General features: G+C 43.6%; 1 protein-coding gene and 1 pseudogene across 2 annotated transcripts in view; one reads left to right on the top strand and one right to left on the bottom strand.

The window, feature by feature from the left end:
- NUP107 (nucleoporin 107) overlaps positions 1–9601 on the bottom strand; it is a 38077-nt gene extending 28476 nt beyond the window's left edge. The window contains exons 1-6 of the mRNA XM_080935284.1: positions 9511–9601; positions 7545–7636; positions 7035–7121; positions 6112–6224; positions 4535–4679; positions 1786–1889 (exon numbers count right to left, since the gene is read on the bottom strand). Of these exons, the coding sequence (XP_080791410.1) occupies positions 1786–1889; positions 4535–4679; positions 6112–6224; positions 7035–7121; positions 7545–7636; positions 9511–9518 (549 nt within the window). The 5' untranslated portion in view covers positions 9519–9601. The remainder of the gene's footprint in view (positions 1–1785; positions 1890–4534; positions 4680–6111; positions 6225–7034; positions 7122–7544; positions 7637–9510) is intronic.
- On the top strand, positions 615–867 carry LOC308434617 (small ribosomal subunit protein eS27-like; annotated as a pseudogene). The gene has a single exon. The product of its transcript is annotated as a small ribosomal subunit protein eS27-like (transcript).
- Positions 9602–20980: the final 11379 nt, after the last annotated feature.

Genomic DNA, 20980 nt, shown 5'->3' with positions numbered 1-20980 from the left:
ATGCAGTCTTTCATACATTAAAAACAATAAAACATTGGAGAAGTGGCTCAGTGATTGCTTTTCCATAGGACCTGACACTTTTCCACAGCACCCACATAGCAGTTCATAACTGTCTATATTTTAGTTCCAGAAGACCTGACACTTTAAAGTTTATTTTTCAATTAATTACATCTTTGTGCATGTCTGTGTTGAGAAATGTTCTCAGGGATGGAGTTGCACACAGAGGCTAGAGGAGTTGGGTCTCTCTGCATCTGGAATTTCAGGTGGTTGAGCACTACGGATACTGGGAATTGAACTGGGGTCCTCTGAAAGAGCAGTCTGTGATCTAAACACTTGAGTAACTGTCAAGCTCAGACATGACATTCTTATACAATATAGACATGTGCGGGGAAACCAATAAAACAAACAAACCCAAAACTATTAAATGCTGTAAGATGCAATGATATACACCTTTAATCCCAGTGCTCAGGAGGCAGTGACAGCAGCTCTCTGTGAGTTCAAGACCACCCTGATCTACAAAGTGAGTTCAGGACAGTCAGGTTTGTTACACAAAGAAACCCAGTCTTGAAAAACAAAAGTAACCTTTCCAGCGGTGATGACTTCCCTACAAGAATATGCTTCTCGAAAAGGATCTCCTTCATCCCTCTCCAGAAGAGGAGGAGAGGAAACACAAGAAAAAGCACCTGGTGCAGAGCCCCAATTCCTACTTTATGGACGTGAAATGCCCAGGATGCTATGAAATCAACACGGACCTCAATCATGCACAAACGGTGGTCTTGTGTGTTGGCTGCTCCACTGAACAGTCAGCCCACAGGTGGAAAAGCCAGGCTGACAGAAGGATGCTCCTTCAGGGGGAAGCAGCACTGAAGGCCCCTGATTCAAGATGAGTGGGATCCTTCCCAATAAACACATTTTGGATATAACCCCCCCAAACTGTGTGTGCATTCATTCTGACTTTTGGGATGCATGTATGTGTTGTGTATTTGCACACCTGTGAGGGTGTTTTAGGGTGTGTGCATGCACATAAAGGTCAGAGGTCTCCACCTTAATTATTTATTGAGACTGTGTCTCAGTATACAGCTGACTGGCCTTGAGCTCACAAATATCGTCTTGCCTCTACCTTCAAGTGCTAGAATTAAAGGCATGCACCATTAGACCTAGTTTGCCACCATAATTTTTCAGACAGTGTCTTTTCTGAACCTGGAGCTCACTGACAGGCTAGGTTGGACAGCCAATAAGCAATCCACCTGCCTCTACCCTGACATCCTCAATACCAGTCCTCTCTAACCTCCCCCCCCCCCCCTCACCCCTACCATGTATTGAAGTCAGGCCCTCATCCTAGGGTGGCAAACACTTTATTTGCTTGGCTGTTTCCCAAGCCAATTTTATGTTTATTCTCACATGTGACCATTTTCTGAAGTTCTGCTTCTTGTTTTATGAACAGCAGTTTCAGGTTCACAGCAAAACTGAATGAAAGCTGGAAAACCCGACATTCCTGCTCCCACCTATGCAGGACTCCCTCATTATCAGTGTCTTCTGATAAAGAGGTGCATCTGTTCCTGCCAGTGACGGCCTCCTGGGTCTGTCTTACTGCTCCCACAGGTGTGTGGCCCTGGGGTGCTGGGATCTGAACTCAGGCCCCATGCTTGCAGATAAGGCTTTTTCCACTAAGCCGTCTCTGCAGCCTCACACTTTCTTTTCTAAGGAGCAGATTCCTTTTTTTTCTCCAGAGACAAGAAACTCCAAGCACTTAAGTTGACCAACCATAGGACATAATTAGCTTACCTGACTACCACAAATATTTTCATACTCTTCTACAAGATCAAAGACTGTGGTTGAAGAGTGCTTCAAGAAAGACTGCAGGAAATCAGAGAACATACTCATGGATGCTAAAACACAGGGAACGAAGGGAATACAAAGTTAGTATAATATGTTAAGTTTTATTGGGCTAAAACCACAAAAATAACTACGAATCTTTTCTCTCCTTCCACAACTCTATTTTTAAGAACTAGTGACTTGGGGCTTAGGAGAAAGATGGCTCAATGGTCAAGAGCACATGATGTTCTTGTAGAGAAGCCAGGTTTGGTTCCCAGTACCCACACCACACAGAAGCTCACAACCATCCATGATCACTCCAGTTCTAGGAGAGCTGATGTCCCCTTCTGCATGCCAAGAGCGCCAGGCACTTGTGGTGCACATCCATCCACATAGGCAAAGAATTCACAAACATAACATTTTTTAAAAAAACTTTACAAATTGTTAGTCATGAAGTGGTGGTGCACACCTTTAATCCCAGCTCCTGGGAAGCAGAGACAGGTGGATATCTGAATCAAGGCCAGCTTGATCTACAGAGTGAGTTCCAGGACAATCAGGGCTACACAAAGAAACCCTGTCTCAAAACCAAAACCAAACAAAGAACAACAAAATGTTACCCATTTTAAACAATCTGTATGTGTGTGTTCAGTGGCATCGGGTACATGTATCACACTGTACTGTTGCCTGCACCAACATTTTATAAAATTTAACTTTAACCAGTAACCCTATAGCCCATACTTTTCTCACCCCTGCCAAGTTAATCACCATAAGTACCTCATAGGCTGAGTGATACAGTATTTTCCCCCAAGACAGGGTCTCAGGCGGCCCGAGATGCCTCACACATACAGATTCTCCTGCCTCCACCTCTGAAGTGCTGGGATTATAGTAGTGTGCTACTGTGCTATGGGCCTCAGTATGTTTAAATCACACACGCACGCACACACTTTCTGAGGGGCTTACTAGATGGCTCTGAAACCTCAAACGGAGAGACCTGCCTCCCTTCTGCCTGCTGAGCGCTGCACCATGTGCCACCACAGGCAACAGTGATTTACTGCATTCTGTTGATGGTGTTTTGGTTCTTTAAGTCTCATGTGGCCCAGGCTGTCATAATTTTGTTACAAAGCCAAGGCTAGTCTTGAACTCTTATTTTTGCTTGTACTTTAAATGATGAGGTTACTGTGGGCCACCAGCTTGACTTAGATGGTCTGTCCAGTTGGACCACTTCCACGTGTGGACCGCCACTGTCTATGTTCATTGGAGAAATGTCCTTTGCTTATTTTTCTCTGAACTGATGATCTGCTGTTGAGTTATAAAAACTGTTCTCTGTGTGGTGTTTTAAGACAAAGTCTCTCTCTGTAGCCCAAGATAACCTTGAACTCATAGAGATGCTGCTATCTTAGCATCCAGATTTATATGCTAGGATTTATAGCTATAAGCCACACTTAAGAATTTTTTATATACTTTGAATATTAACTCAGTATTAGTTGGACACATTTGCATCAACTGCCTTTTACTCTATTAATTTTATACTAATATACAAATTAAAATTAATATAATCTAGCTTGCATATTTTTAATTTTCTTATATCTTTTTAAAAAACTGAAAGTATGTACTAGTTAGAATTTTCCGTATTATCAATTATTACCAAGGGAGGGCCATCTTAGACCATCTGAACTACTGCCACGTCACATTTCCGACACCCAGCACACGCATTACTCAGGAACTCTACATGGCACATACTGACTATACTTGGTAGGAATGCCTCAGTGACAAACAGTACAAATGTACACTCAAATGACATCTTCCGTAAGGAACAGGGACAACCAATCAAACCCGCAAGTCAGAATACTGTCAGAAAAGTAAAGTGAAAATCAAAATTATTGCACATCAGGAATGTTAGATTCAAATCTAACCCTAAAGAAACAGGAGTTCTCCAAGTAAAGAAAGACTAAAGATGAGAGTCGACTAACAACCTACAGTCTGCTGGTCACATTAAAATGACAGGACACTACTCAAAATGAGTGCTGAGACAAAGCTCTCAATCTTCAAGACATGTAAAACAAAAAAAAATTTTAAAGCTCAAATCATAATCCTCAGATACTGGGGCTGAAGAGATGTCTCAGCAGTTAAGAGCACTGGTTGCTTTTCCATAGACCCCAACTCAAGTCCCGCAACCACATAGAAGCTCACAACCGTCTGTAACTCCAGGAGATACAATGCCCTTTTCTGGTCTCCACAGTAGTGGATACATACATATAGGCAAAACATCCAAACACATTTTAAAAACGGCCATGACAAACAGCTTAACAGAACTGTATTATAGGAGGAGGACCACACAGAGTGAGGGAGGAAAGGGATAACCTGCAAGCACTAACTAACCCGCAACACCCTCAGCTTAGACTTCTAGAATCCAAAATTTAGAAATAAATGTACTTTTAAATTTACATCACTCAACACACACACACACACACACACACACACACACACACAGAGTTGTTGGGGCAGAATTCCACTATGTAGTCCTGGCTGGCAGGAAATTACTAGGAAGACTAGGCCAATCTCAAACCCCAGAGATCCATCTGCCTTTCCCTCCCAAGTGCTGGATTACAAGTCTGTACCACTATGCCCAGGAAAAAAAATCACATTTTGATGATGTACAGGAACAGGTTTCTTTGATCTCATCAAACTAATAAGCTACTTAAATCTCAAAGCTGTTTACCAGCCTCTCCAGGGTCATCTTCCCGTAGCATGACAGTACTTAGGTTTACGTCCTCGGTCATACTATGGTGCTCCGTGTTTGTGTAGAACCCTAAACGCTGGGATGAGAATGCAGCTGCCCAGTTGCTGTCATCTAGGTTAGTAACCTTAAAAAACAAAAAAGCAATAAAGCCATTGTCACTAAATAGGCAATTATGACAAAATCATTTTTAGAATTTAATATGCCTTAAAAGTTACAAATATTGCACATTTTGTTTCCTTCTTTAATACAATGTTTCCCCCCAGTTGGTATTCTTTTGGTAACCATGTAAAACTAGCATGCACTGTAGCAAAATTTCTTCTGCTGTTTTCAGTATTGTGCAGTAGTAGTTCCTAGAGTGTCTAATCCTTTCCTAAAATACTCTCTTCTGTCTTGAGGAAAAAGATTCACCTTAGAGTCTCTGGTATTTTCACACCAGTCTGCATGTAATCAAATGTGGAGGAGGGTTTTCCTTACAACAGAAAAATCAACTGAGAGCAGACACAGGCGCGGTCCTCCCTTCAATCCAGCTGGAGGCCCCCCAGGTCAGACCCCACAGGCAGGCAGTCCTATTCGTCCTGACAATGGCTGACATCCCCTAGCAGTCACTTTCTGCTCTGCAGTGTGGAGGGTGCAGAAGCCAGGGGTGGTTGGTGTTAAGGCATTTTGCTCACACACTTCTTCACTGTGGATTGGAGGTAAGTGTTCTTACTGAATCTGGAGTTTACTCTTCCTCCAGTCTCTCACCAGGCCCTAGCTCTGGGGTTACAGTGATGCCTAGCTTTTACTTTACTCCTGGGATGTGAACTCAGGGCTTCATGCTTGTGAAGCAAGCAGTTTACTCTTCTGCCTTCTTTAAAACAGCTAGGTGTGGTGGCACTTGCCTTTAATACCAGCACTCAGAAGGCAGAGGCAGAGTTCAGCTTGGTCTACAGAGCACGTTTCAGGCCAGCCAGGGCTACACAGAGAAACCCTGTGATGAAAGAACAAAACCAAAACCAACTGGGGCTGGAGAGATGGCTCAGTGGTTAAGAGCACTGACTGCTCTTCCAGAGGTCCTGAGTTCAATTCCCAGCAACCACATGGTGGCTCACAGCCATCTGTAATGGGATCTCATGCCCTCTTCTGGTGTGTCTGAAGACAGCTACAGTGTATTCATATAAAATAAAATAAATAATTCAAAACAACAATAACAACAACAACAACAACAACAAAAAAAAAAAAAAAAAAAAAAAAAAAAAAAAAAAAACCCAAAAAACACAAAACCAATCAACCAACCAACAAGCAAGCAAAACAAAACAAGAGCTTGGCTTTAACAGCCACCCATGGTTTTAGAATGCAATTCACTAGGTCAGCAAACAGCCGACTCTGGTGTTTGACCCAAAATATTACTGCTATTATTTTCCTTTAGTGACATGACATATGCTAACATTTGGTTTTTTTTCAAATGTGTAACCAATGGTATCACTCTATACAACCTGAAACTATTTTCATGATGAATATGACTTTAACTTTCATTAAAAGGCTTTTAGTAGAGAAGTGCACTTGCTTATACATACCATGGAAAGATTTCCCAGGTACCCAGAAGGTGTGTGCCGGGGAGACCTCCCTTCTGTTCCAAGAATGGAGGAAATATCTGGGTGTCTCAGTGAACTTCTGCTTGGTGGAGTGACTGTAAGTGGAAGAACACTGTCAACACAAAGCAAACAAGCCAACGAAATGTTTTCAGGGAGCAGGGAAGACGGCTCGGTTGGTAAAGTGCTCACTGTATAAGCGTGAGAACCTGAGTTCGAGCCCTGGCATCCATGTAGAAAACTCAGGCACAGTGGTACATGATTGTAACCACAGTGTTGGGGAAAAGAGACAGGAGAACCAGAAGTCACTAGGCAGTCTAGAACATGGAATACCCACATATACATACAATATATTTCAGTTTTTAATTACTTAGATTCAAATCAAATGGTTTAAATGTTAACATTTGTATGTTATGAAGAATTAACCTATTTTCCTAAAGTTGAGCTTATCATGCTATTACGTCTTTTTTAACTACAAAAGTTACTTTTTATCTAGGTGTAACTGAGCAGACTTAAAATGAACAAGGTGGCAGCAGTCAGCAAATCCTGTCATCTCATTTCAGAGAGCATACTGGGGCATGCACGGTAGTGGGCGGAGCTCTGGAGTAAAGCAACTTGTCGGAATCCTGTTTTCACTGTCTACATAACAGCACTAAATAGCTGTCCAGATATTCACTCACATCACCTTCTTCAAGTCTGCCTTCTCACTTGGAAAAGCAGATGTCACAGTTACTATGTGTTGATGTAAAGTACAGTTCCTTGTTCACAGGAGCTCTGATCACTGTAACCATTTGTGCTTACCTTCTGATACTGTAGCTAAATGTTTTATTATGAAGATTATATAAATGCCAGCTGGTATTATGACTACTACTCTATTAAATACTTTCAAAGCATAAACAAAATCTTACAAGGCTGTCGAAATGAGTTTGGAGTTCGAGGAATAATCTGGCTTCTTGGTGTAGTAGTACCAAAATTTTCATCTGGGTTGGCCTGAACTTAGGAAGAATTAAGGAATGTTTTCCATGTAGAGAAAAAGAAAATCATTAAAGTTAAGCACAGATTTACTACACAATATACATGAATGCATTTCTTTCAAGAACAAAGATTTTATGGATACCACCTTTTCTGTACATAGTTGTTAAATCCACCTGCCATTTAAATTCTCAGATGGCTATCAGATAATAAGTTTTGACTACTAGTTGACTACTATGACATTCTAGCAGTGAAATAGAACATGCTTTTCAGAGAAACAGGTATCTTAAGCTCGTGGACATTCACTGAGAACATGTATCTACCACGTAAAACACCAATGGAGGTAAGCCAATTTGATCACAGCTAATGTTTAATGCCTCGAAGACAATCCCACAGTGCTGAGTCAAGGCATTCTGTAATCTGTATAATTCTCACGCAAAGGATACTTAAAACTCTTTTGTGAGCACTATGCTTCCGTGCAGTCCTTGTTACCTCCGCCTCTCGGATCACAGGGGATGACATCCCCCCGAAGCCACTCCTAGAATAGTATAAATAATCTCTTAGCATCTTCAAAGGACTATAGTGACAGAGCAAAGGATCAGAGTCAGTCAAGGGACAGCTCACCCCAACAGCCAAGTCTTCTATCTTTTCCCAAGAATAACCTCTTGTTTTTAAGTCCTGCCTATTCCCCAAAATCTCACCGAGTGCTCAGCTATGAGTCTTTGACTTCCTAGTATGTTATGTTCCCTGTGGAGTTATTAAAACCTGAACTCTGTACCACAGTATAGCTTCAGGAAGATAAATCTTTCCTCCAGGGGACCGAAGAGTTGCTTAACTGCAGAATTCTTCACAAGAAAGGTGTTCTGCATTCTCTAAAATGGGGTAGCTGCTTGTTGAAGTGGTTGATTTTAGCCCAGGCTCACAACTCTAATCCAAACTGCACTACACAGGAAGTACCAGGCCAATCTGAGATATGGAGTGAAAGCAGTATCAAGAACAATCCTAAAGATGGGACAGGTTCTGAGAATTATTCTTTAGGCTACTTTATTCTCATGCAAACTTCATAGAATATATTCATACAAGTTAAGCCAGTCACTACACAATACAATCATATTAGGCCACTGTTATATTTTTGGCCTGAGTGCTAACCAAACATTGTTATGCAGCCAAGACTACACTTCAGATTGTGAGTACTATATGACTTGGTGGGATCAAAGAAGAAGTGAAGGAATTCTAGTGAATTGAACGAACAATCCAAGTGATTTCTCTCCATGTAACTAAGGATGTCTCCAACACTGTCACCTGAAGGTTTAAAGACTAAACCAAGTGGAATTTTTTCTAGTACACCTTTCTTCTTGAAATCTCCAGCTAGCTCCCTCTGTCCTACAGACTGAAACTCACTTTCCAGCACAGTATTTATAACACCATCCCAATTTAGTTCAGCCCATGATGTCCATCCAGACATATTGCTGTGAGCACTCAGCCACATAAGCATGAACATTTTTCATGACTTTATATCCGAGTATGTTTCTTTTACAGATTTATATTTGTTCCCCTGTCACCTGATGTACATCTACTTATGTTATTTATCAAACAGCTTTATGGAGCTACAAAGTTCTCTGCTGGTAATCTGTTTCTTTCTCTCTCTCTCTTCAGAACCTAAGGCTTGCTATGCAAGCACTCAACCACTGAGCTGTATTCCCAGCCCCATAACTTAACCTCACAGGCTTACCGTTCTCTGACAAAAGGATGACACTATTTTCTAGCCACATAATTTGGTTCTATCTATGTGGTTCCTTAAATCTCTTACAGGCTCACTGTTCTGTATAGATAAGATCCTCACAGGATTGCTCTAAAACTAAGTGCACTACTTAAAGCTTAAGGAACACACATAAGATAAACCTTAGCACAATGTTTTCAGTACCAGTAACGTGCTACTGTTACTGAAAAGCTAGCAAGTTACTTTTACAGTTTTCCCTGAAACTCCTGTGACAGGGAGATTTAACATCTCCCTTTATTTCCCCCGCAGTACAGTATAATAAATACATCGTATTACACTTCTTGGCTGTCTTCCCTGCACAATCTCTGATGGCTGTGACCTCCGACTGCTCACTTAGCATTTCGAATGCCGGACCACCACCGACCGACTCCGCACACATCAGAGCGAACGGCAAGGGGCGAGTGGCGACGAGACCCCGGAGGTGCGCGTAGAACGCGAGGATCCGCATTCTCTGCATCCTCGCTCCACACACGCCAAGCGGCCATTCCTCTACCAAGAGCCAAATCCCTAGCAGGGTGAAGGAAGGATTGAATGGCCAGACCTCGGCTCCTCCTTCGCTTCCCGAGGAGGTAGTCAAGTCGCTAACAGGCGAGAGCCAAAGTCTTAACCGAGGAGTCCCCACCAGGACTGACCTGTCCATGGCCGCAGCCGTATCCACCTAGAACCTCGCAACTTTGACTGCAGCCGGGCCGTCGCGTTTCAGCCTTCCCGCTCTCCGGAAGCAAACCCTTCGACCCGGAAGCACAGCTCAGACTAAGCCAGCCCCCAGAGAAACAACGTTCTCATTTGGCGCATGCGCGATTTTCGTCTACAGCCGCAGGCCCAGTGGGCGCAGGCGCGGAAGTTTGTCAGGGCGTGACTGCGTGGCTGGGCGGTGCCGCTAGGCAGGAAGAGGGCGGGAAAGGGGGCGGAGTCTGGGTGTGGTGCCGGAGGTGGACTTGTGGGCGTGGTCTGGGTGGGGCATCCTGCTGGGGAGCCGGAAGTCTATAACCTGGACTTAAGAAGCTGTTGGAAAGAGTCTGGCCTCAGCGTTCCTGTTTGGGGTTCTTCCCCTCTCTGCAGGATCTGGCTGTCTCGGGGAGCTCACCTCTTTCTTTGAACTGTGGTGTAGCCTCACTAAACGGGCTCTGAGGTTGTTTCCTATCGTTGTTATTTATTTCTCTTTTACAGAATCAGCCGTTTTTTAAGAAATCCAAAAAAGCAAAACAAAAAGCCACATCGAAAACCCTGTAATACCAACATTTGGGGAGGCTGAAGCAGGAAGATCACCATGATTTTGAAGCAAGCCTGCACTAAGAAAGCTTGACAATTGTTATTATCATTATCATATTATTTTTATTTTTAAAGTTTTGAATGTAAGGATACTTACCTGTTCCAGCACCTCAGAGTGTTGGGTCTCAGGCCCTCCAAAAGTCTAGAAATGAGCTCTGGCTGAACCATAGGATTCCTGGCAGTTAGATACAAGCCAGCATTCCTCGGGAACTTGTGAAACAAATTTTCCATCTGTCTTCTTAGTTACTTGCCCTCAGATCCCGACTCTTCACTAATTTCTGTGCTCTCTCATCTGCTCACAAAACTACCTGAGAGCTCTAACAGGCCCAGGCATTGCAGACACAGCAGCAGCAGGTGTGGCCCTCTCCCATACCCTCTCCATGGCTAAACCGTTAGATTACATTCCTAAACCTAGCCACCAAGGTCTCTTCCCTTATTTGGCCACTTCCTGACTAAAACTCCAAGGTCTGACTATCAAAATTCATTAGCTGGTTAACATGTCCACTCAGGATTTGCCAACTCATCCTAACACAGTGTCTTAGTCAGGGTTTCTATTCCGGCACAAACATCATGACCAAGAAGCAAGTTGGGGAGGAAGAGGTTTATTCAGCTTACATTTCCATATCGGTGTTCATCACCCGAGGAAGTCAGGACTGGAACTCAAGCAGGTCAGGAAGCAGGAGCTGATGCAGAGGCCATGGAGGGATGTTACTTACTGGCTTGCTTCCCCTGACTTGCTCAGCCTGTTTCTTATAGAACCCAGGACTACCAGCCCAGAGATGGCACCACCCACAATGGGCTGGGCCCTCCCCCCTTGATCACTAGTTGAGAAAATGCCTTACAGCTGGATCTCATGAAGGCATTTCCTCAATGGAGGCTCCTTTCTCTGTGATAAATCCAGCTTGTGTCAAGTTGACACAAAACCAGTCAGTACACACAGCCTTCCCCTTTTCTCCTTAAAAACCACTCCTCAGAGACACCTTCTTCTTTCTTTGGCAGATTCAGAAGCAGCACCCACCACTTGTCCACCTGGGGTAATGCATTTCCCAAGTGAAGAACGTGGTGTCCGGGTCTGTTCCTTCTTATCTCTCGCTAACATGACTATTCTCCCCAGTCCTCTAGCTTCCTTAGCCCTGGCCATGCCCAATCTGTTTCTCTTTCTACTGCGAACACTTCTAGATGCCTCTGGATCTTTGCTCTCTCTTACCCACACTGATGGAACAGTCATGGCAGCAGTTTCTTTACTGTGCCCCCTCCCATGCACGGAGTAAAGTGGAGGCAGGAATCAAGGTCATCCTAGGCTCCTACTAAGTTAGAGGCCAGCATGCTTTTGTTCTTGTTTTGTTTTTTGTTTGTTTGTTTTGATACCCTGTCTCAAAAGAAAAGAAAAGAGCAGTAATATAGTAGCCTGTCAAATTCAAAGTGCTGTAAGAGAAAGGGCAGTATATCCAGCCCCTGGGGAATTCAGTTCAGTTACTTTTTTTTTTTTCCCACTTTGAAAGCAGTCATTCTTTATTAAGTGACCAGATTACAAAAATAATGTTAGAAGGGCCAGCTGGCAAGCAGCTTGCCCTGCAAGCCTGGTGATTTAAGTTCTGTCCCTGGACCCCTGGTAAAGAGAAAACCAGCTACACAAAATTGTTCTGTAGCCTCCAAACTCAGCCCCACCTCCATGCATGCTACATCCACACATAAAGCACACACACACATACATACATGTGCACACACAGATTGTTCATCTATTAAATAACCCGGTTGATATGCTATTTCCTGTTTCAATCACTAAATAAAAATCCTTTGATGTGGATGAGCTCCTGCATTCATCCACAACAAGTTAGATTCGCCAAGATAGAATCACTCAAGAGGGCCGGAGAGATGGCTCAGTAGTTAAAGAGCACTGACTGCTCTTCCAGAGGTCCTGAGTTCAGTTCCCAGCAACCACACGGTGGCTCACAACCATCTGTAATGGGATCTGATGCTCTCTTCTGGTGTGTCTGAAGATAGCAACAGTGTACTCATATTCATTAAAAAAAAAAAAAAAAAAAAAAAGTCACTCAGGAAAGTTCTACCTTACGAAATCAAGGCTAAATTATTTGGAAATTGAAGACATAGAGATAGCCAGATTTTCCACATAGGCCAGTTTTGGTTGGCATAGTCAAATTGTCTCTGTTTTAATTTTACAAGCAAAGTAACCCAATACTAACGATTCTTTAGTTAGCCTTGCTGTCCTGGCCTTATGCAGAAGCTCACTTTGAGATTCCCAGTCCATTTATTGTTGTCTTGTCCTTCGATGCACTCTGCTACCTAGCCTAGGGTGGCCTTGGATGTGTGGCCCTCTTGCCTTAGCTTCCAATCAGTGTTCGTTTCCCCAAGCTTCGTTTGTCTCTGTTTTTGACCTCAGAGATTTATTAGTACAGTTGTGGCATATCCTCATAGACAGCTGTGGTGGGGCCCTGGTGGGAGAGTCTGCAGCTCCCTTTTCTTGCTGTTCCTGGCCCTTCTCTGCTGCTAGAGCAAACCTCTTCTGCTCAGCTCACTGCAACACTTTTCTTCTACGGCATGGAGTGTTGTCTGACTCTAGGATTGTAAATAAAGCTAATCAAGACCATTACTTTAAATTTATATGTTTCTCCTTTGGTGGTAGCATTTCTACTTACTGTAAAATTGGTGATCTTCGTCTGCTCTATTGGAGAGTATTAGTTGAAGGGTCTTAAGGAGTTTGTTAGCTGGGTGACTTAGTATTTATTAAGATAACTAGGTTGACTGAGCATCACTCCTGGGATCTGCTTGTCATCACTTTCATGTGCCAGTGCCACGGGCATGTGTAGCTCTGCCTGGATCTTTACATGGTGTGGTGGTTTGTATATGCTCAGCCCAGGGAGGGACACTATTAGGAGGTGTGGCCTTGTTGGAGTAGGTGTGTCGCTGTGGGATATAAGACCCTCACCCTAGCTGCCTGGAAGCCAATATTCTGCTAGCAGCCTTCAGATGAAGATGTAGAACTCTCAGCTCCTCCTGCACCATGCCTGCCTGGATGCTGCCATGTTCCAGCCTTGATGATAATGGACTGAATCTCTGAACCTGTAAGCCAGCCCCAATTAAAAGTTGTCATTTATAAGAGTTGCCTTGGTCAACTTAGGTGTAAAACCCTAACTAAGACACATGGGTCCTGGGATTTTTAACTCAGGTTCTCATACTTGCAGGGAAAGTGCTTTTACGGAACCATCTCTCAGATCCTAATTTTTAAAACACACACACAATTATAAGAAGAACAGTTTGGGGCAAAGAATTAATCTTATGTTCAAAGAAATAAACTGTTAGAAAATATACTGGAATTCAGCTAAAATGACTTTTGCCTCCATGTATGAAAGTACATCATGGATATGCAGGGGCCAGAGGAAGCACTGGGCTCCCCTGGAATCAGAGTTCCTGTCAGTTCTACGTGGGTGTTGAAAACTGAATCCTGGTCCTTTACAAGGAACTGCAAGTGGTCTTAACCACTGAACTGTCCCTTCAAACTCTTTATTTATTTTTTAAATATTTATTTACTTATTTATTGTATGAGTATATTGTCACTGTCTTCAAACACAGAAGAGGGCATCAGATCCCATTACAGATGGTTGTGAGCCACCATGTGGTTGCTGGGACTTGAACTCAGGACCTCTGGAAGAGCAGTCAGTGCTCTTAACCACTGAGCCATCTCTCCAGTCACCATGTTTGTTTTCATTTTGTCACATATAAGCTTCACAATACTGTGCAAACCCCAGTGGCACTGTTATCTGCTCACAGGGCTTAGAAGCAGGACAAACTCACTGTTTCATAGATACTTTTCTCCTCCTCCTTGAATCTGGCCTAGGGTTTCCTAGGTGAGACACACAGTCCTTGAGCTCCTAGCAATCCCTTAATCTCCATCTCCTCAGTGAGGGGACCACACACCGGGTCTTCCCACGCCCAGCTGCTACAGAACCTCTTTTTAATTCCTTTAAACTGTGTTCAGTTTGAAGAGGAAAGCAGACTGCAGAAATGCCAAGTGTGCTCACCTCAGGTAACTCTTTCAGGAGTGAACTGTGCTTTATAAACTCACGTCTGGATACCAGGGTGGCGGCACATGCTTTTAGCTGCAGCACTCTGGAGGCTGAGGCAGGTCGCTCTCTGAGTTCGAGGCCAGCCTGGTCTTCAGATCTATTTCCAAGATAGGCAGGACTACACAGAGAAACCAACCATCCAGCCAATCAGAAAACCCACTGACGTCAGTACTGTGAGAGAGCAGGGATGCTCTGCTTCAATACGGCAGAGCAGCGCGACCTTAGATAATAGAACACACTTCAAAACACTAGAAGAGCTAAGTGCTTCAGGACGGTCTGTGGCCCCAGCTACTCGAGATGCTGGGAACCTAACCCAGGATTTCTGTAAGAACAGCAAAGGCTCTTGACCACTGGGGCATCTCCCTCCTGCTACCTCAACTTATATTAAAAAAGCACACGCATGCACAGTCCATGTGGATGTATGTATGAATGTGTGAATGTGCACGGAAGCTGTAGGACCACTTCAGATGTTATCCTGAGGAATGCCACGCACTCCTTAGAGACAGGGTTTCTTATTGGCTTGGAGTTTACCTGCAGGCTAGACCCACAGCACGCTCCAGAGGTGTTTCCCCAGCCCTGGCTTGCTGATGTGCTACCGAACCTCCTTTCCCCAGGGCTCTGGGACCGAATTCAAGTCCTTGGGTTTACAAGACAATTATCAGCTGAGCGGTCTTCCCATCTTCCTCAAGCTTGTGGCCATCTGCCTGTCTCAGCCTGCTAAAGGCTAGGATTTCATACACTGAATCAAAAGGCTTTTGAAAATACCAAAGATCATTAAGTATAAAAGAAATGTAAAAAAAATTACATCTGTGCTGATCAAGACACAAACCTAGACATCTCTAGGAAGAGGAAACATCAGCTGAGGAACTGCCTCCGTCCTGTGGGCAAGGTGGGGGCGGGGCACCGTCTAGGTTCATAGCAATAGTAACCCTAACTAGGACACCTCTCCTCCCCCAGATGCTTTTGATCTTCGTTTTGTCACAGCAACAGAAACCAAACCAGGACAACATCTGATAGACTTTTAATATGAAGTAATAAACTTGAGAACACTTCTTAGATTTCTACCATTCAATGTAATGTGTTTCAATCTAGGTACTTTTAAGTCGTGTGTGTGTGTGTGTGTGTGTGCGCGCGCGCGCGCTCGCGCATATAAGCATGCCATAGTGCATGTGTGGGGGTCATAGAACAACTTTCAGAGTCAGGTCCCCCGACCCCCATAGGTTCCTGAGATTGAAGTCAGGCAGTCAGAAGCACTTTCAGTCATTAGCTACGCTGCAAGTCCGGTATCGTGTGGTTGCTTTACACCTTTTCACTGTGTTTTTGCCTCTAGTACCTTAAGCACAGTGTATCTGGTGACATTTTCAAAGCGGTGCGAATTTGCTGACAAAAGACTGGCCAGACAAGGAAATCAATCGCCGAGACTCCTCTCTACAGACACTGCCGGCCTCGTCAATAGTGGAAATGATCTTAGGAGCAACTGCAAAACTAAAATCGTTATCACAGGACATTCTCTAGCGAAACCACAAAACCATTACTGCCTGCTCAGCGTCCATGTTCCTGTCTTCACATCTCTGCAGACGCAGACATCCTGTAAGCCCTGCACACATCCACATTCTTTCGACGACTTACTAGAAAACAGTTTGGCGAGTTAATTAGGACAGCTTTTATTCTGTCTAGATAGTATTCTGCAAATGCAGCCGGCATGATTTTCACTCATTGGGAGATGAAAGTCACACCCGGGTTTCTTTCTTCTCTGATCTACACTGTTACCACACCCTTATTCTGTCTGGTGTGACGGGTCTGGGAGTATGTCTGGGGTGTCTCTTCAGAGTGTGGAAGGTTCTCTCCTCTGCTCTTAAGAACACAGGTGAATCTGAGCATGGTGACTAATGCCTTTAATGCCAGCATTTAAGTGGCAGATCTCTCTGAATTTAAGGTCAGCCTGGACTACATAGTAAGTTCTAGGCCAGCCAGGGCTACAATGAGACCCTGTCTCAAACAACCATACAAAAGGAAACAAAAAACCAAAATAAAAACCACAGGCAAAGGCCTTGGGTTGGCTCGAGCGTCATCTCAACACTCAGGAGGCTGTGGCAGGACAGTTACAAGTTCAAGGCCAGCCTGGGCTACATCTTCAAACATTACCACCACTTGTGAGTGAGGTTTCTCATCTCTGGAGACTCCAGGCCTCAGAAACAGGCTGGGTAAGCTGGACTGGGAAAGCAAAGGGACAGCAAACCCTCATTGTCGTCTGAGAAAATGATGTAACTTCAAAAAAGAGTTATATTTATGTGTGGTGTGCATGCACAAGTGTGTTCAGGTGTCTGAGGAGGCCAGAAGAGTGCAAGGTCCTCTGGAGCTGGAGTTACAGGTCATTTATGGGTGCTAGGAACTGAACTTGGGGCTTCTGCAAGAGCAGAAAGCTCTCTTACCTCCGGAACTATCTTTCCAGACCCCTGGATAGTAACTTTGAAAAACAATGTAACAAATACCATGAAAACTAGATGTTACTATATATAACATGGTTAACTTTGTCAATAGTAAAACACCTGCTTGAGCAGTGAGCTTTCCCCACAGGGGTTTGCCTATCAGATACCCACTTTACCATTCATAACAGTAGCACAGTTAGTGTTAGGAGGTGGCAATAAAATAATGTTATGGGTGGGGGTCACCATCCCATGAAGAACTATATTAAAGGGTCCAGCATTTAGGAAGATTGAGAACTACTCTTCTAGAGAATTCAGAATGATGTACTCTTTAGGGCTGAGGTTACGGTTCAGTGGTATAGTTCAATCCCCAGAGCCACAAACACAAAGAAAAGTCAATTTAACTCACAAATCAAGAGCAGAAATTGACTTGAAAAATAGCTTGTGAGTGAAAATTTATTGACGTCTAAAAGAAAATTATGTGAGTTCTAAAAATAGAAGATGGGTCCTGAATCTCGGCCATTCAAGGGATGCCCTTGAAGACTGCTTAGAAGTTTGAATCACTCAGTAAAGGACAGTAAGTAAATCTGTGCTTCAAAAATCCATCCTGGTTCCCTATTTGCAATTTAAAATGACTGAGTTTAATCTTTAGGAAAAGCTGACAATCCTAGGGGTGTTTTTCCTTTGTCCTTCAAGATTGACCTGAGTTAGCTGTATAAAAAGACCAAATTTCAGGTAATATCAGAAAGCCAAACCCTTGGCTTTTTTTTTTTTTTTTTTTTTTTTAAGAGATTAAAAAAAAAAAAAAAAAAGTGAAGTTAGTGACTTCATTCTTTGTGAAATTTAAAAGTATTTTTACATAAGGATAACGTGATAATGTCAAGGAAGAATATATTCTAGTTATCCATAATACCGATTTTACTACATGTCACCCTCCACATATCTATAGTTACATATAATAATGACACTTAAACACCTTTCACTTTTTTCCCCTCCCAATTTTAAACTCCCAATACCTCCTGAACCTTATGGAAAAAACCTCTCTGTAAAGACAAAGTCTTGCCAGGAACTCACTTTGTGGACCAGACTGCTTCCGATACAGGGTGTGCATGTGTGTGTCTATATCTGTGTCTATCTCCAGGCTGGTCTTGAACTTACGATCCTCTGGAGGGCTGGGATGACAGGCGTGGTCCACAGCAAAACCATTGTTTATATCCTTGGACACTGATATATGCATGCTATGTATTAATCATAATTGCTCAATTCTTTTTCCTATTGGTAGGCACACACTGCTAATGCTTAATCAACTTGGTACAGACATTAGGGTCACCTGGTGAAATGGGTGTAGTTTGAATTTTAGTTAATATTTGCAGATAGTTCCCGATTTTTGGCCAACCTAAAGTTTCTCTGATTCACACTTCCACCAGCAATGACTAACCTTGGGACTCCTTTTTCACTCACATGTTAAGCTCTTGAGAATTTATGTTGATTGCTGTGGCTATTAGCTAAAACATCTGTTTACGGGCCAACCGAATTTGTCTTGTGTTCCATTTTTTTTAGCTTCACTTATGTGTAAGCGTGTTTTCCTGCATGTACTCCATGTGTGTGCCTGTTGCCCAACGAAGTCCAAAAGGTGTTAGAGCCCCTCCATCTGGAGCTACGAGCTGTCGTGTAAGCACAGGGAATCGAACCTGAGTCATTTGGAAAACCTCTGGGTACGCTTAGCTGCTAGCCCAGTTTGTGTTTTTAGACAGGGTCTACTATATAGTCCAGATTAAAACTATGATACCCAGGCTCTCTTAGCTTCCCCAGGGCTGAGATTATCAGCTGTATATCCCCATAAGTGATACAAATTTGTTGCTTTCAAGCGTCTAGTCATTTAATACATCTTTCTTTTGGATTGTTTCTTGACAGTTATTTTGTGTGTGTGGTAATCAGGACAATTTTGTTCCATTACAGGAGTTCAGGGGATCCTCCCCTTCTTGCAGGTGTTTGCTCTATTGGGTCAGACACTTCTCCCATCCTTTCTGACATCAGAATCTATTCAGGAGGCAGAGGCAGGCAGTTCTCATGAGTTCAAAGACAGCATCACTTCCAGAGCAGCCAGGGCTACCCATGCAAACAGAATCCATCACCCTTCCATACTTACTGAGGACTAGAGATTTCCCAGGGATCTCAGACCGTCAGCACTGCTGAGTCAGGGCTGCTGAGACCCAGCTTCACCATCTGTGTGGCCACTGGGCTCTAGAAGACCTTGTTGGAGGTAGTCTCCTGGTTCTCTTGAGCACACTGGTCTAATACAACCATCTAAACACCCGTCGTTGTCAGCTGTTTCTCTAAGGATACCAACTAATACAGACTCATCAAAAAATCTGGTCTCTAAAATTCATTACCTTTCCCTTTCAGAGTACAATAAAGCAGCAAAGACACTGATGGCTAGTTCTATTGTTCTACTATGAGGTTTAGGAGTGACTGAGCTTAAAACAACAGCAAAACCTAAACTTCCCTGTAACTAGCTTGGGAAGACGGACAATATACAGTTGACAATTCTGACAGGTGGAGAAGGTGGTATTGAAAATGTGCCAACCCGCTTGGTTTATTATATCCGCCCTGTTTGTATGACATCCCCAGGGTAAACAAGTCAGGATTAGCCACATCCTGTCTAGATGCCCTGGCTAGAATCTCCTGTACTGGTTCAGAGTGAGTGGGCAGGCACCACTTCCTCCTCTGGGAAGTTCTTTAAATATTGGTACAATTAGTATCAGGTAATGGCTGACAGTGTTAAAGTCTCTAATTGATTTTTTAAAAAAATATATGGTCTCACTGTGTAGCCCAGGCAGAGATCAGCCTGCTTCTGCCCTGCTGGGATTGGAGGTGTGCACCAACACATCTGATTCCAGTTCAGACATTAGACCCACGCCATGCTTTCCTGGAGGAAAGAAGCAAAACATTTTTTCTACAATAACTGATGATGTCTGAATCAAACCTCTGGTGACACACACCATTACTTGGTGGAATCAAAGTTCATCTTCAAGGTGTGATTAGAAAAGCAGAAATCCCAGCCCTAATGTTGGATGCATACACCATCCCCAATCAGTGGGTCGAATTAATCTGACCTTGCTCAAATATTCATGGTGTCAGGGATCAAGCCCAAGGACTCATACAAGTTCAGAAAGTGCTTTATTAATAAACTTCATATAACCCACCAGAGGAGGTCATTTAAGTATTTTTCCCCCCCAGCTCAAGAACAATTTTATCAGCTTAAGAAAAAAATATAGTACAGAGAAATGGAGGAAAAGCCTTGCTTTTTATGGCAGGCATGGAACAGAAAGATTATTAAGGAGAATGGAAGTGGGCTGTAAACTGAGGAAAGACCCCCCCCCCAAAGTCGAGGCCATTTAATCCCTCCACACCCACCCCCTTTGAGTATGTACTGAGGATCAATCCTACTGTGTTGGGCAAAGGCTTTACCAAGGAGCCACACCCATAGCTCCCTTTCTTTCTTGAGACAGGTTTCTTAGTCAGAGCCGGTGTCTTTCTGTCTTCTCCTCCTGAGCACTAAGATTTTAGGTGTGTGTCACCATACCCAGTTGTCTTAGTCAGGGTTTCTATTCTTTCACAAAACATCATAACCAAGATCAAGTTGGGGAGGAAAGGGTTTATTCAGCTTACACTTCCACATTGTTGTTCATCACCAGAGGAAGTCAGGACTGGAACTCAAGCAGGTCAGGAAGCAGGAGCTGATGCAGAGGCCATGGAAGGATGTTACTTACTGGCTTGCTTCCCCTGGCTTGCTCAGCCTGCTTTCTTATAGAACCCAGGTCTACCAGCTCAGGGATGGCACCACCCACAATGGCCTGGGCCCTTGATCACTAGTTGAGAAAATGCCTTACAGCTGGATCTCATGGAGGCATTTCCTCAACTGAGGCTCCTTTCTCTGTCAAGTTGACACAAAACCAGCCAGTGCACCAATTTACCTCTCATTTCTTGAAATAAGCCCCCTTTCCAGGCAGCAAGCAGAGGCAGAATTAAAGATCTCTCTAAACACCACCATTCAGACACCTTTCCTTTATTATGGAATGTCTCATGGGGTAGTGACTCATGGATGTCTCACCTAATCCTAGATTTGCTCAGGACCCCTACGGAGCACTTTAAATCCAGGACTGCCTGAGGTGCTCCTGACCTTTACAGGTCTGCTGATTTAGACACTGGCAGACAATGGCCTCCAAAGGTTATGCTGACATCTCAAATCGAAAACCTTTGATGCTACCTTCAACTGAAAAACAGGGCACCTTGCAGATGCAATTAAAGGTTTGGCA

The sequence above is a fragment of the Micromys minutus genome (genome assembly GCF_963924665.1).
Source record: "Micromys minutus genome assembly, chromosome: 22".
Classification (NCBI taxonomy): Eukaryota; Metazoa; Chordata; class Mammalia; order Rodentia; family Muridae; genus Micromys; species Micromys minutus.
This window is presented reverse-complemented; position numbering and strand designations above follow the sequence as displayed.